The sequence below is a fragment of the Pituophis catenifer genome, unplaced genomic scaffold (genome assembly GCF_029215685.1).
Source record: "Pituophis catenifer annectens isolate HBS135680 unplaced genomic scaffold, rPitCat1.0.hap2 SCAF_6, whole genome shotgun sequence".
Classification (NCBI taxonomy): domain Eukaryota; kingdom Metazoa; phylum Chordata; class Lepidosauria; order Squamata; family Colubridae; genus Pituophis; species Pituophis catenifer.
The window spans coordinates 7,096,027-7,108,583 of record NW_027256886.1 but is presented as its reverse complement, the minus strand read 5'-3'; the positions used below and the strand labels follow the sequence as shown (position 1 = coordinate 7,108,583).

Below are 12,557 nucleotides of genomic sequence, written 5' to 3'. Positions count from 1 at the left end.
ATTATTCTCTGAGATCCTGAGAATGTCCATGATGGCGGGATATATATTCAATGAATGAATGATTGGTGCAGAAGCTTCCAAATCTCCAGAATTAACCCTTCATGAAGGGCGCTTGTGACAATATTAGGCAACCAATGTTCAAGAGAGATCATGGGTCTTCTTCACTGCATATATTCAAGAAAAATGTAGAGGATTTTTTTCCTGGGATGCCGTAAATGGGATTCCTGCACTAAGCTATGAGTTGGAGCAGTGGTCTCAATCAGTGTTTTTCAACCTTAGTTGGATGTGTGGACTTCAATGCTCAGAATTCCCCAGCCAACATGCAAACCCTGGTCTCCTCTTAACACTTTGTAATATTGTCTACTTTGCTGTATTTTAGGCATCTTATGAGAAGTATCTCCGTTCTCCGTTCTTTTCGCCGTGCCCTTAAAACTTTTTTATTTCATCCAGCTGGGCTGGCTTGACCCCCCGCCCTTTAGACATTTTTAATTATTAATTGATTTTAGTTGGGTGTTTTAAATTTTATATTGGGCCAAAACTTGTTTAATTCTTTTAAAATTAATCTTAAATTTTGTATGTGATGTTTTTATTCTTGGCTGTTCACTGTCCTGAGTCCAGTAGGAGAAGGGCGGTATAAAAATCTAATAAAATTAAATAAATAAATAAATAAATAAGTAAAGAAATGTTTTGGATTTCTATACGTCAAATAACTTCTACTAGCCAAATTCAAAAAGCATTTACTCCAAGCTCTGAAACATCCACGGAAAAATCAGGTGTCCATAACTACTATAAATATATTTATGAGAATGTTGAAAACTACTAGTGATCTTAATTTTTCTGCTCCTTGTAACAGGAAAAATGCCTGGCATTCTCCCACGGTCTTCTGCATAGGAAGTGTATTTGTTTCAAAAGAATAAATGAAAAAAATAATCTGAGTTTTGAAATAATCACTACCAAGTCTTGTAGCATGGTTTCTTTTATTGAATGTTTTTAATATTTCCTTGAACAGAGAAGCAGTTGCTGTTCTTGTGATAGGAAGGGAGGGGGGGGAAGGAGGACAGATTCCTGAATAAAGTTTTCAGTGCTGTACATCACTCTCTGTTGGGGAAGTTTCAGCGTGTAGTGGTGAAGGTAGTTGAAGACCAGGGATCTCTATTGCAACCTCACCTGGGCATGAAGCTGATTGTGACAACCTTTTGGGAAAGGGAGGAATGGTTGACTTGGTTTCCTCTGGTAGAAAAGTGGAGAAAACTTCTGGAACATAGGTGCTCCAAGGATAATCAGTCACGTCTGTGAATGGTGGTTCTTCTGTCGCATTAACATGAAGATGGTGTAGCTCTTGGTGTTCAGACCCAGACTGTGATTAGACAAAAGATACCAAAAAGTGGTTCAGGCAATTGACCATTATCAACATTATAGATTTTGTTAATTTATTTTGTGAAATGTTCAAGACAGTTGAGGTTCATAAATTCTGTTCTCTAGATGCAGCAAAGGGAGACCTTTCCAGTTGTACTTCCTCACAGGTAGACCTTAATTATTGTCAGTCTTTGCTAGGAGGATGGACAAGAAACACACCCAGATGAGCCAATTCTGCTTTGTTGTGTGGATACATTAAGAAAATCTTGCAAATCTGAAGGTACAATAGCCCCACCTCCTTTACACCCCAAGAAACTAGTGAGGGTACTTTCTGAGCTTCTTTCTCCATCCATTATGGAGCTGCTGGCTATCTGTCCTAGTGGCGCAGGTTAAAGTGCAGAATTGCAGGCAAATTCTGCCCACAGTCTGGAGTTTGATGCTGGCAGGGCTCAAGGTTGATTCAGCCTTCAATCTTTCAGAAGTCGGTAAAATGAGATTGTTGGGGGCAATATGCAAATAATGTTTACATTATAAACCGCTAAGAGAGTGCTGTAAAGAACTATGGGATGATATATAAGCCTAAATGCTATTGCTATTGCTCTCTTTGTACCACATACATTTACAATTACCTATGTACTTCTTTCTCTACTTATTTAATTGTGAGAGGGATGTCATCCGACTGTTGCTAATCATTTCATTGCATTACTGTATTTTAGGTGTTATAAACTTCCTCACTCCAGAGGCTTTAGGCAGAATTTAAGATCGAAATATAATAAAGATCATTATTAAAATAATGGCATCACACAAAAATCTTATTAAGCAGATTTTCATCTGCCCGCTTAATCAAGTCAGGTCTTAAGAAGTGATTTATTGAGTTATTATTTAACTGAGAAATCTGTTGGTTTGCTGGGTTGAAGTCCAGTCAATGTGTTTTAAAAAATAAATGATGCTTAACAACCCAGGAATAAATATTTTCTTCAGATGATAGCTGTCCGAGGAACTTACCGGATGTGGAAATAATTCGCAAGTTGCAGTGACAATTGTGGAAGTTTCATCCCCTCTGCCTATCACAGAGCCTTTGCACAGACCTTTCTCCTAGAACAAAGGAGAAAGTTTCCATCAACAAAATTCAAGAAATTTAATCTGCCACGATTTGTAATATACAGTGAGATAGCACTGGATATGGTTGATCAGATGTTCTGTATCAAAGGGCTTTCTCCATTTCTCCCTGTGGTTGACATGCCATTTCTCATCAGAATGACCATTTCTGTTGTCCCAATAGAGGAGATGGAGCCTCCACGGGAAAACTGAATTCTTCTGCTATGCTTTTTAGAATTTTAAAATCTTTCTTAGCATGGTCATCAAGCCATTCTATGGATTTCTTGAAGTCGGTTTTCCAGAATAGGAAATGCGTTTTGGTGTTCCGGATATTAATTTTGCTTTTTTAATAATTATATTGCTATAATTATCCCTAGTCCCTAATCCCCTGCGAGTCCTTTGGACTGCAAAGTGATCAAACCGGTCAATCCTAGAGGAGATCAACCCTGACTGCTCTTTAGAAGGCCAGATCCTGAAGATGAAACTCAAATATTTTGGCCACCTAATGAGAACGAAGGACTCACTGGAGAAGAGCCTAATGCTTGGAAAGATGGAGGGCAAAAGAAGAAGGGGACGGCAGAGAATGAGGTGGCTGGATGGAGTCACTGAAGCAGTAGGTGTGAGCTTAAATAGACTATGGGGGATGGTAGAAGACAGGAAGGCCTGGAGGAACATTGTCTATGGCGTCACAATGGGTCGAACATGGCTTCACAACTAACAACAACAATAATTATATACTCTTTGATCGTTGTAGAATTCTCCTACAAAATTTTACAAATTGATAACTAACTTTATGGTTCATGGGTTGGCTTGGAAAATAATGAATTACTATGTCTGAATTCAGATGCAAACTAACTGGAACAGACTTCTTCCTTCATTTGTTAAAGGCTTATTTAAGATTGGAAAGCCAATTTTTTTGGGGATGATAAGATTATTCCAGCTAGGAATAGAGTTTGTTTGGACCAGAATACCACCAATGTCCATTCCAACATGACTCTAATTCCTGCTCACCATTTCTAGAAAAGGGACATGTAGAATATGTCCTTAGGTTGAATGGTGAAAGCAATGGTCTGAGAGTAGGTTTAGATATTAGCCTCTTCTGATGCTTCAATGTGGTTCATTATTTACTTGTTTATTAAATTTATATGCTGCTCATCTCAGTGTCCTGAGTGACTGTGGTGGCTTACAATAGAATAAAAACATAGGAATAAACACATTAAAATCAAGATCAGTGACAATGACATAAGAGTTAAAACCAAGAGCACCAATGGTACAGGGGTGGACTTTTGTCTCTCATTCAATCAACCTCCATTGTCCCCACATTTATTCTTTGTATGTTTAGATAGATTTATTATAGCTAATATGAGCATCTGCCTCCCAGTTGTTCTTCATTTGCTAACCTGCTAAACACATTGTTGAATAAAAGAACTAAAGAAGAAACTGCTCAAGGAGGGAAGCAACCTAGAACGAAGGAGAAATTCCCTGACAATTAGAACAATTAATCAGTAGAACGACTTTTCCCAGAAATTATGGGTGCTCCACCACAGGAGGTTTTTAAGAAGAGATTGGACAACCATTTGTCTGAAATGGTATAGGGTTTTCTCCCTGAGCAATGGATTGGATTAGAAGGCATCTTCAAACTCTGTTGTTCTGTTCTGTTCTGTTCTGTTCTGTTCTGAGTAGTGTAAAATTTGGTTCTTTAGAAGGCATGCTTTGAATCGTGATGCCAAGCTAGGTTTTATGCAAGATTGTGAATACTTACTGCAGTTTCAGTTGAGAGGAGAGAGCATTGAGTGATGTCAGACACAGGTGTACTTTTATGACAGGAAGTCTCCTGGATGGTGAATTCTATAGCGTTCAAAATACCATGAACCACCTATAGAAAGTAATAAACATTTCGAGTATAGGTCACATTGTCTGCAGGAAATGTTCCTCATAATCTTGGGTGCCCTATCAATCTTTATTCACCTGAAGCCTTACAGAGACCCCCCATAATTCTTGGCACTAGGACAGGGGTCAGGAACCCACAGCTCTGGAGCCGCATGTGGCTCTTTTATCCCTCTGCTGCGGCTCCCTGTCGCCGGTCAGCTCCACAATTGATAGGGCTTTTGGTTAGGACAGGTAGAGGAAAAAAGATGCCATGCTAGGAGGAGACTCTATGGTGGGGGAACCGGACTTCCGGTCAGTTCCAGAATTGATGGGGGGCTTCCGGTTAGGACCTTTGTGGCTCTTTGAGTGTTTAAGGTTGCCGACCCTTGCACTAGGAGAACTGGTAGGATGTCAAATGTTGTTATCAAGAAGAGGACACAGACACATTCAGTAATCAAATGGAATGTAACATTGTAGAAAGATCAGAGTCCCATCCACGTGGGAAATCGGACGTTCCTGGGAAGCCCTCTGGCAGATTAGCATTTTCTTTAAGTCAGATTTCTGCAGACTTTGCGAATCTGTCTTTTCACTTCCTTTGGCAATAATGTAGAAATCCACTGCCCTCTGCTGGAATTATTTCTATTATTTTTCATTCCTACATTTCGCAGAAACCCTGGGTTCTGTAGCAGTCTCTATACAAATCAAGGATACAGCATCAACTTTCTTGCTCAAAAATACTCCACCTCAACTTTACCTGTGAAGTTGCTTTGGTGACTTTAACAATGGCAAAATAACGATCGTGGCCATTTTCAGCATTGAATTTGGCCAGGCTTTCTCTTGCTATTTCCAGATATCTGTCTTCAGAAGGATTTTGGCGAATTGGACAGCCAGGGCAAGCAGGAGACGAATCTTTAGGGGGGAAAAGTATCATTTAAAAAATTGAGACAAGGCATTTGAAATATGAGCTTGTATGTTTAAATGACCTGAAATCTGAAAGTTTCTATCAGCTTGAAAATTAAACATCTCTCTCCATGCTGCATTTAGTCAGGGCCATAGAACTGCAGAAAAAACAATTGCTACCAACCTGCCTTCCATTGAGGACCTGTATACTGCATGAGTCAAAAAGAGGGCTGTGAAAATATTTACAGACCTGTCACATGCTGGACATAAACTGTTTCAACTCCTACCCTCAAAACGACGCTATAGACCAGTGGTCCCCAACCCCCGGTCCGCGGACCGGTGCCGGGCCGTGGAGTACCTGGCACCGGGCCGCGCAGCGGCCGGGGGACATGAACGCTGCAGCGCAAAGGCTCCTGGGCCGTGCGCAATGGGCCGTGCGCAAAAGCTCCTGGGCCGTGCCCCCACCCCTGCATGCGCTCAGCGGGCCGCGGCGATAAAAAGGTTGGGGACCACTGCTATAGACCACTGCACACCAGAACAATTAGACACAAGGACAGTTTTTCCCCGAACGCCATCACTCTGCTAAACAAATAATTCCCTCAACACTGTCAAACTATTCACTAAGTCTGCATTACTATTACTATTAATCTTCTCATCGTTCTGATCACCCATCACCTCCCACTTATGACTGCATGACTGTAACTTTGTTGCTTGTATCCTTACGATTTATATTGATTGTTTCCTAGTATGATTTGGCTGCTTATCTGTACCCTATGACTATCATTAAGTGTTGTACCTTATGATTCTTGATGAACGTATCTTTTCTTTTATGTACACTGAGAGCATATGCGCCAAGACAAATTCCTTGTGTGTCCAATCACACTCGGCCAATAAAGAATTCTAATCTAATCTAATCTAATCTAATCTAATCTAATCTAATCTAATCTAATCTAATCTAGTTGTTTTGCAACCTGACACAACGGTACAGAATCAGTGAGGCCTGTCTTTGGGAAGGGTACAATTCTGAAGGCAGGAACCAACAGAAGAGAATATCTGTAGCTCAGGATTGGACTGTGGAGTTCTTGGTGCTCTCTCAACTTGGTGGCTTTGCTTGTAAATGGTTTGTTACCTAAGACCATCTCTGCCTCCTTGTGCCAATCAGCATTTGACCGGAACCTCCAAAAGCAAACTCAGTTCAGATTTCCCCCCCACCCTTCTGTTTAATTGTGTCTGATTCTGGAGACTTCCTGGATAGGACCCTACAATTTTCTTGTCAAAGGTTTTTCAGAAGTGGCTTCCCATTATCTCCTTCCTACAGCTGAGAGAAAATGACTAATCCAAGGCCACTGCTGGCTTCATGGGCAAGGTGGGACTAGAATTCCCATTCTCCCAGTTTCTAGCTGGATGCCATAACCACTACAGTAAACTGGCCGTCAATCTGGAATACTTTTTTCTCTTATGATATAATGAGATTCTAGAACCGTGATGGCGAACCTATGGCACGCGTGCCACAGGTGGCACGCAGAGCCATGTCACCTGGCATGCCAGCTCAGCTCCAGCATGTGCCTTCTGGGCCCATCAGAAATAGGGAAACAGGCTGTTTCCTGCCTCCGGAGGGCCTGGGGGGGTGGGGTGGGGAAGGCCCGTTTTTCTTTCTCACTTGGCTCCAGATCCTCTCTATGCATCTGGGAGGGTGAAAACAGCCTTCCCCATCCCCTTGGAGGCCTGAAACGGTCCATTTTCCAACTTTCGGTTGGACAGGAAATGACTTTTTTGCTGTCCCCAGCCTCCAGAGAGTCCTAGAGCGGCTCTGGAGGCTGGGGACAGCAAAAAAGTCACTTTCTGTCCAACTGAAAGTTGGAAAACAAGCCGTTTCGGGCCTCTGGAGGGCCTCTGAGGGGGTGGGGAAGGCTGTTTTTGCTCTCCCCAGATGCATAGAGAGGATCTGGAGCCAGGTGTTCTGTCCCCGTCCCCCCACACACACACAAACAGCCAGCCAGGGGTTAAAGAAATACTTGGCACACACAAGGTTCATTATCAGGAACTTGGCAGCAATACAATAACCATCTGCCAAGTGCTTTACTACAAGAAGAGGGAGTGTTCCTCCACCAGATAACACCAACGAATACACACCGTTTTCAAAACAGTCCAGCTCAAACATGAAACCTTCAGCAGATTTGGCATTGTACAAAGTGACTAGCCAGAAGTTAGCTTTGTCCATCACAGAGTCTAAATGGCCACCACACTCTCTTATATAGCCTGTGGGGTGTGGTCCAGTGACTCAGCTTAATCCCTGGCACGCCTCCTCATCTGCTGCAAACGTTTACCTCGCCTTCGTTGGCGTGGATCCAGGAACGACTTATCACCCTCATCGCTGTCATCGGAGACACCTGGCTCCTGGTCAATCTCCTCTCCCTCAGCAGACACCTGAGGCATTGCCAGAGAGGAGGGGCCTGGAGAGGGAGGCCTGGCTGGCTCCTCTCCTTCATGTTCGGAGCCTTCTTCCTCCGATAAGATAGGCTTGGAGGACGGAGCCACAACACTAGGTGAGAAAGAAAAATGGGCGTACTGGGCCATCACATGCCAGGAGCGGGGGGGAGAGGAAGGGGGGGTCGCTCGCGCATGCATGGGGTGGGGCGCATAGAATTATGGGTGTGGGCACGAGCACGCACGAACCTCCCCCGCCCCCCCTTCCTGGCACGTAACGGCAAAAAGGTTAGCCATCACTGTTCTAGAAGATAATACCATTTGATAATGAATATGCCAAAACTGAAGTAACTGTTATTCCATGATCGATTAACACCTGATGAAGGAGATGCCTCTTTATCTAAAATTCAGAAATCATTTGCAACAACTTCTAGTTCACACAATTCACTTTCTTGCTGACAAAGCCATGTTGGTAAAACTTGAATCATGCATTAATTGCCAAGGTTCAATCTCATGTATTGAATTGTGTATGAATCAAAGCAGGTTGTTTTGCAAAACAGACTGAGACATAATCAAGTAAAAGAGCCTTGATAGTACAGTGGTTTAGTGCACCCTGTCATTAACACAGCTGCCTGCAATTTCTGCTGGTTCGAATCTCTCCAAGGCTCAAGGTTGACTCAGCCTTCCATCCTTTCTAAGGTAGGTGAAATGAGGACCCAGTTTGTGGGGGCAATAAGCTGACTTTGTATAAAATATACAATAGAATGAAGGCTATTGCTTAACGCATTGTAAGCAGCCCTGAGTCTCCGGAGAAGGGCGGCATATAAATCAAATTAAAAAAAAAAAAGTAGCCATTTTTAAAACCTAAGTAAGAAACAAGAGTATATAGTAGTTGCTTAGCAATTTTTGCTCATTTCTCAAAGTTCACGCTTCTTCTAAACATTCGTACTCATAAATTTACAATATGACACAAGTAAGTAAAATAATCTATAGTGAGAAATAACTTGTCAAAGTTAATGTACCTTTCAACAACAGCCCTTGTTAGAAAATAATATCTTATACTAAGAAAAAAATGCTGGTAGAAAGTGCACACAGAAAAAAGTGTGTGAAAAATGCATAATTTTGCAATAAAAATACAAAAGGAAATTGGGCCAAACTCTATCTGTGGTTCAGAAATGGAATAAAATGAAATTACAGATTTAGCCTAAGATACCCGCATGAATGAAACTCTAAAATTTAATTTTGGGGCTTCTGAATCTACTTTTTAAACTTAGTTAAAAAGGGGATATTTGTAAAATTGCAATTGCAAGATATATATGCTTGGATAGATATTTTTGGCAAATTTACATGCAGCAAACATGGAAAATACATACGAGGGTGTAAAATGCAGTCATTTTTGTACAGGAACGAATCATTTGTATTCCTGTTGAATTTAATTATTGCGTTGCATTGGCCAAAGACCTAAAACAAGAGAAAGTAGCTTGCATTAGTGCCACCCATTTCTTTTATCAATGATTCCATTTACACGTAATCAAAAGTTGTATCATATCCACATCTTAGATTCAGAATGTCATTATCCTTCCATAATGTTTTCTACACCTATACAGCACCCACATTTCTTCCTGTGATTTTGTACAACCTCACTGTCTGTTTTATTGCACTGCAGAATGTATTTGGGGTTACAAGGAAACGCTCATTCGTGCAGCACCGATGATCAATCCAGCAGACATGTTCTCAGTACCACCTGATCTACTTCCTGCTTTAGACCAAACTTGAAAGGCCAAAGGCTAAAAGTATTCCCTCGGAAAATTCGTATACTTTTAGGGGGATTCAGAGAGATGGCAAAGTGTCAGAAAAGGAGAAGAAAAATGCCCAACCTTAAATGGCATAGGGCCTAGCTATCTCCGAGACCGCCTGCTGCTACCGACGACCTCCCATCGACCCATGCGCTCCCACAGAGAGGGCCTCCTCAGGGTGCCATCAGCCAAACAATGTAGGCTGGTGACCCCCAGGGGGAGGGCCTTCTCTGTGGGGGCACCTACCCTCTGGAATCAGCTGCCCCCAGAGATAAGAAGAATCCATGACCTCAATGCCTTCCGTCGTTCCCTGAAAACCTATCTTTTTCAGCAAGCCGGGTTGGCTTAGAAGAAATTTTTAGATTCTTTTAATTAGTTTGTGATTCTTAACTTTCGGGCCAAAATTTATATATATTTTTAAATGTTTTAATATTTGTATTCTATGTTTTTTATCTTGGCTGTACACCGCCCTGAGTCCTCAGGGAGAAGGGCGGTATATAAATTGGAAATTAAATTAAATTAAATGTGATGTGAATGCTTTGTTTGACAAAGGACTGGGAGGGGAAGGGGGGAGAAGATGGGGCCACCTGTGGTACCAAAAAGAGGGTCATTAAGAAGTAGTCTAAGAACTGCTTCCTCTCCTTTCAGGGTGCAGACATGGAAGAACCAGTTTAAGTTGCAGAATAAAGTATTCGGAGAACCTTTTCCAAGTGTAAGAACTGTGGGACAGCAGGACTGGCCTGCCAAGAGAAATTATGAGCTACCTGTATTTTTCGGAGTATAAGATGCACTCCCCCCGTATAAGAGGATGAAAATTTGGGTGCGTCTTATACTCTGAATGTAGCTTTTTTGAAGTTTTTTTTCCAGCCCTAATGAGGCACTAGCGAGGGAAGCGATCTTCCGGGCTTTGTCTGCTTTTCTCATTGTTTCTCTCTCCGAAGATCAGCTGTGCTTTAGAAGCTGTTTTTTATCCTTAATGAGGTGCTAGTGAGTGAAGTGATCTTCCGTGCTTCACCTGCTTTTCTCATTGCTTCTCTCTCTGAAGATCAGCTGTGCTTTAGAAGCTGTTTTTTATCCCCAACCCAGTGTGCGCGTGCTCAAAACCAGCAAACTAATGTGCTAAAGCTGACCAGACTAAGGACGCTAGCCAGATGAATATCTGGTAGGCAGATTCCCCCCTCCCCTATTTTCCTCCCCAAAAACTAAGGTGCATCTTATACTCCAGTGTCTTATACTCCAAAAAATATGGTATTGTTTGAGTTCCTGTAGTGAGTTGAGGTTGGACCCAGTGGTGAAATCCAAATTTTTTTACTACCGGTTCTGTGGGAGTGGATTGGTGGGCATGGCAGGGGAAGGATACTGCAAAATCTCTATTCCCACCCCACTCCAGGGGAAGGATACTGCAAAATCTCCATTCCCACCCCACTCCAGGGGAAGGATACTGCAAAATCTCCATTCCCTCCCCACTCTGGGACCAGCCAGAGGTGGTATTTGCCAGTTCTCCGAACTGCTCAAAATTTTCGCTACCAGTTCTCCAGAACCTGCCAGAACCTGCTGGATTTCACCCCGGTTGGACCCCTTCATCTCCTTCCCTTCCAATGCTGTTATTCTCAGGTACAATGCCATTGATTTAAAATGGCAACTAAATGCAGGGAACTATCATGAACACAAAAATGCCAAGAGAGAAGTAGTGAAAGTGTTCTGAAAAGAGATCTTTGTTACCGCATGGCAAGTGGGTGGAGTGACTCCTTCAGCCTTCTTTGCCAACAAGTTTCAAAACCCAGATTTTACTTCTTTCCAAACCCTGCTGATAGTTCTTTAAAGAAGGAGATTGATTACTTACTGTCTCGTATGGATGTCTAAACTCGCACTCTTTCCACAATTTCTTACTCAAGACATGGCATTTGGTTTCTAGCACATCCAACTTGAGGTATAAAATAGGATCACCGTCCTTCTACGGAGAAAAGAAACTCTTGAAAAGGCAAGGCTTAAAGTTAATCTCTTTCAGCACATTAGATGAAAATAAAGTAACCTTCAAATAAAGACAGGAGTTCCTTACTCCAGATGGTTTGTTATGTGCGGCAAAACATTTAATTTTAATCCTAGCAAGGGTGAATATCTATTATCATGAAACCTGATCTCAAATGATTATCTTAGAATGTTTTGGACCAATATTACGCTGTCCCATTTTAAAAAAGGGGATGGGAATGACCAGTGATAACAAGATCTGCCATTAAATAGGTTACTTTTACTTTTAATTACTTTTAAAGGTAAAGGTAAAAGTTCCCCTCGCACATATGTGCTAGTCATTCCCGGCTCTAGGGGCTCATCTCCGTTTCAAAGCCAAAGAGCCAGCGCTCTCCAAAGATGTCTCCGTGATCATGTGGCCAGCATGACTAAACGGCAAAGGCGCACGGAACACTGTTACCTTTCCACCAAAGGTGGTCTCTATTTTTCTTCTTGCATTTTTTACATGCTTTCGAACTCTAGGTTGGCAGAAGCTGGGACAAGTAACGGGAGCTCACCCCATTACATGGCACTAGGGATTCGAATTGCTGAACTTCCGACCTTTCGATTGACAAGCTCAGCATCTTAGCTACTGAAACACCGTGTCCCCGTGCCACTAAATACATACAGGTATTAGTTGTTTGACTTAGTCTAATGGTAAAGCTGGACCTACTTTGAGTATGTCTTTTAATTAGGGCTACCAAGTCTAGGCTATGTCTCTTGGGTGCCATCAAGTGATTTTGTAGATTTTGTTCCCTGCTCAAATATATTAATGACTGGACACCAGAATGGCTGGTGTTAAATGCAAGGAAAGAAAAAAGGCAATAGAAGGAGGAGATCTTACCTCAGTTATTTGGTGGGCATCAAAAATGCGTTGCAGGCCAAGAACGTAACCTTCTGTCTGATATTTATTGTGCTTGTTGAGGGCCAGTTCTGCAGCAGTCTTTATGTCCGAAGAGTTGCAAGATAGGTGATGAAAATGAGGATGTGGAACGGAAGCCACTGTGTGAAACAGCTGTATCCCAATTAAGAATGAAATTAAAAGGGCCATTTTGGAAATTTTTGCAGAATCAGAGAAGACAGCAACTACAGCTACACTTAGAG

General features: G+C 42.1%; 1 protein-coding gene across 1 annotated transcript; it reads right to left on the bottom strand.

Moving 5' to 3' along the window:
- Nucleotides 1–960: 960 nt before the first annotated feature.
- On the bottom strand, nt 961–12,557 carry LOC139318669 (fetuin-B-like). The gene is made up of 7 exons (XM_070946244.1): nt 12,298–12,557; nt 11,290–11,400; nt 9,024–9,111; nt 5,078–5,232; nt 4,217–4,330; nt 2,362–2,451; nt 961–1,357 (listed from the first exon to the last, which is right to left on the bottom strand). Exons 1-7 carry the CDS (start codon nt 12,502–12,504, stop codon nt 1,079–1,081), a joined length of 1,044 nt encoding a protein of 347 aa, XP_070802345.1. The 5' UTR covers nt 12,505–12,557; the 3' UTR covers nt 961–1,078.

Bases quoted from the DNA above. Each gene is read 5' to 3' on its own strand.
- LOC139318669 (XM_070946244.1), bottom strand. From the start codon at position 12,504: ATGGCCCTTTTAATTTCATTCTTAATTGGGATACAGCTGTTTCACACA. The intron at 11,401-12,297 runs GTAAGATCTCCT...TTTTCTCCGTAG, and splicing joins ATGCCCACCAAATAACTGAG to AAGGACGGTGATCCTATTTT. The intron at 9,112-11,289 runs GTAAGTAATCAA...CTCTTGTTTTAG, and splicing joins TTAGACATCCATACGAGACA to GTCTTTGGCCAATGCAACGC.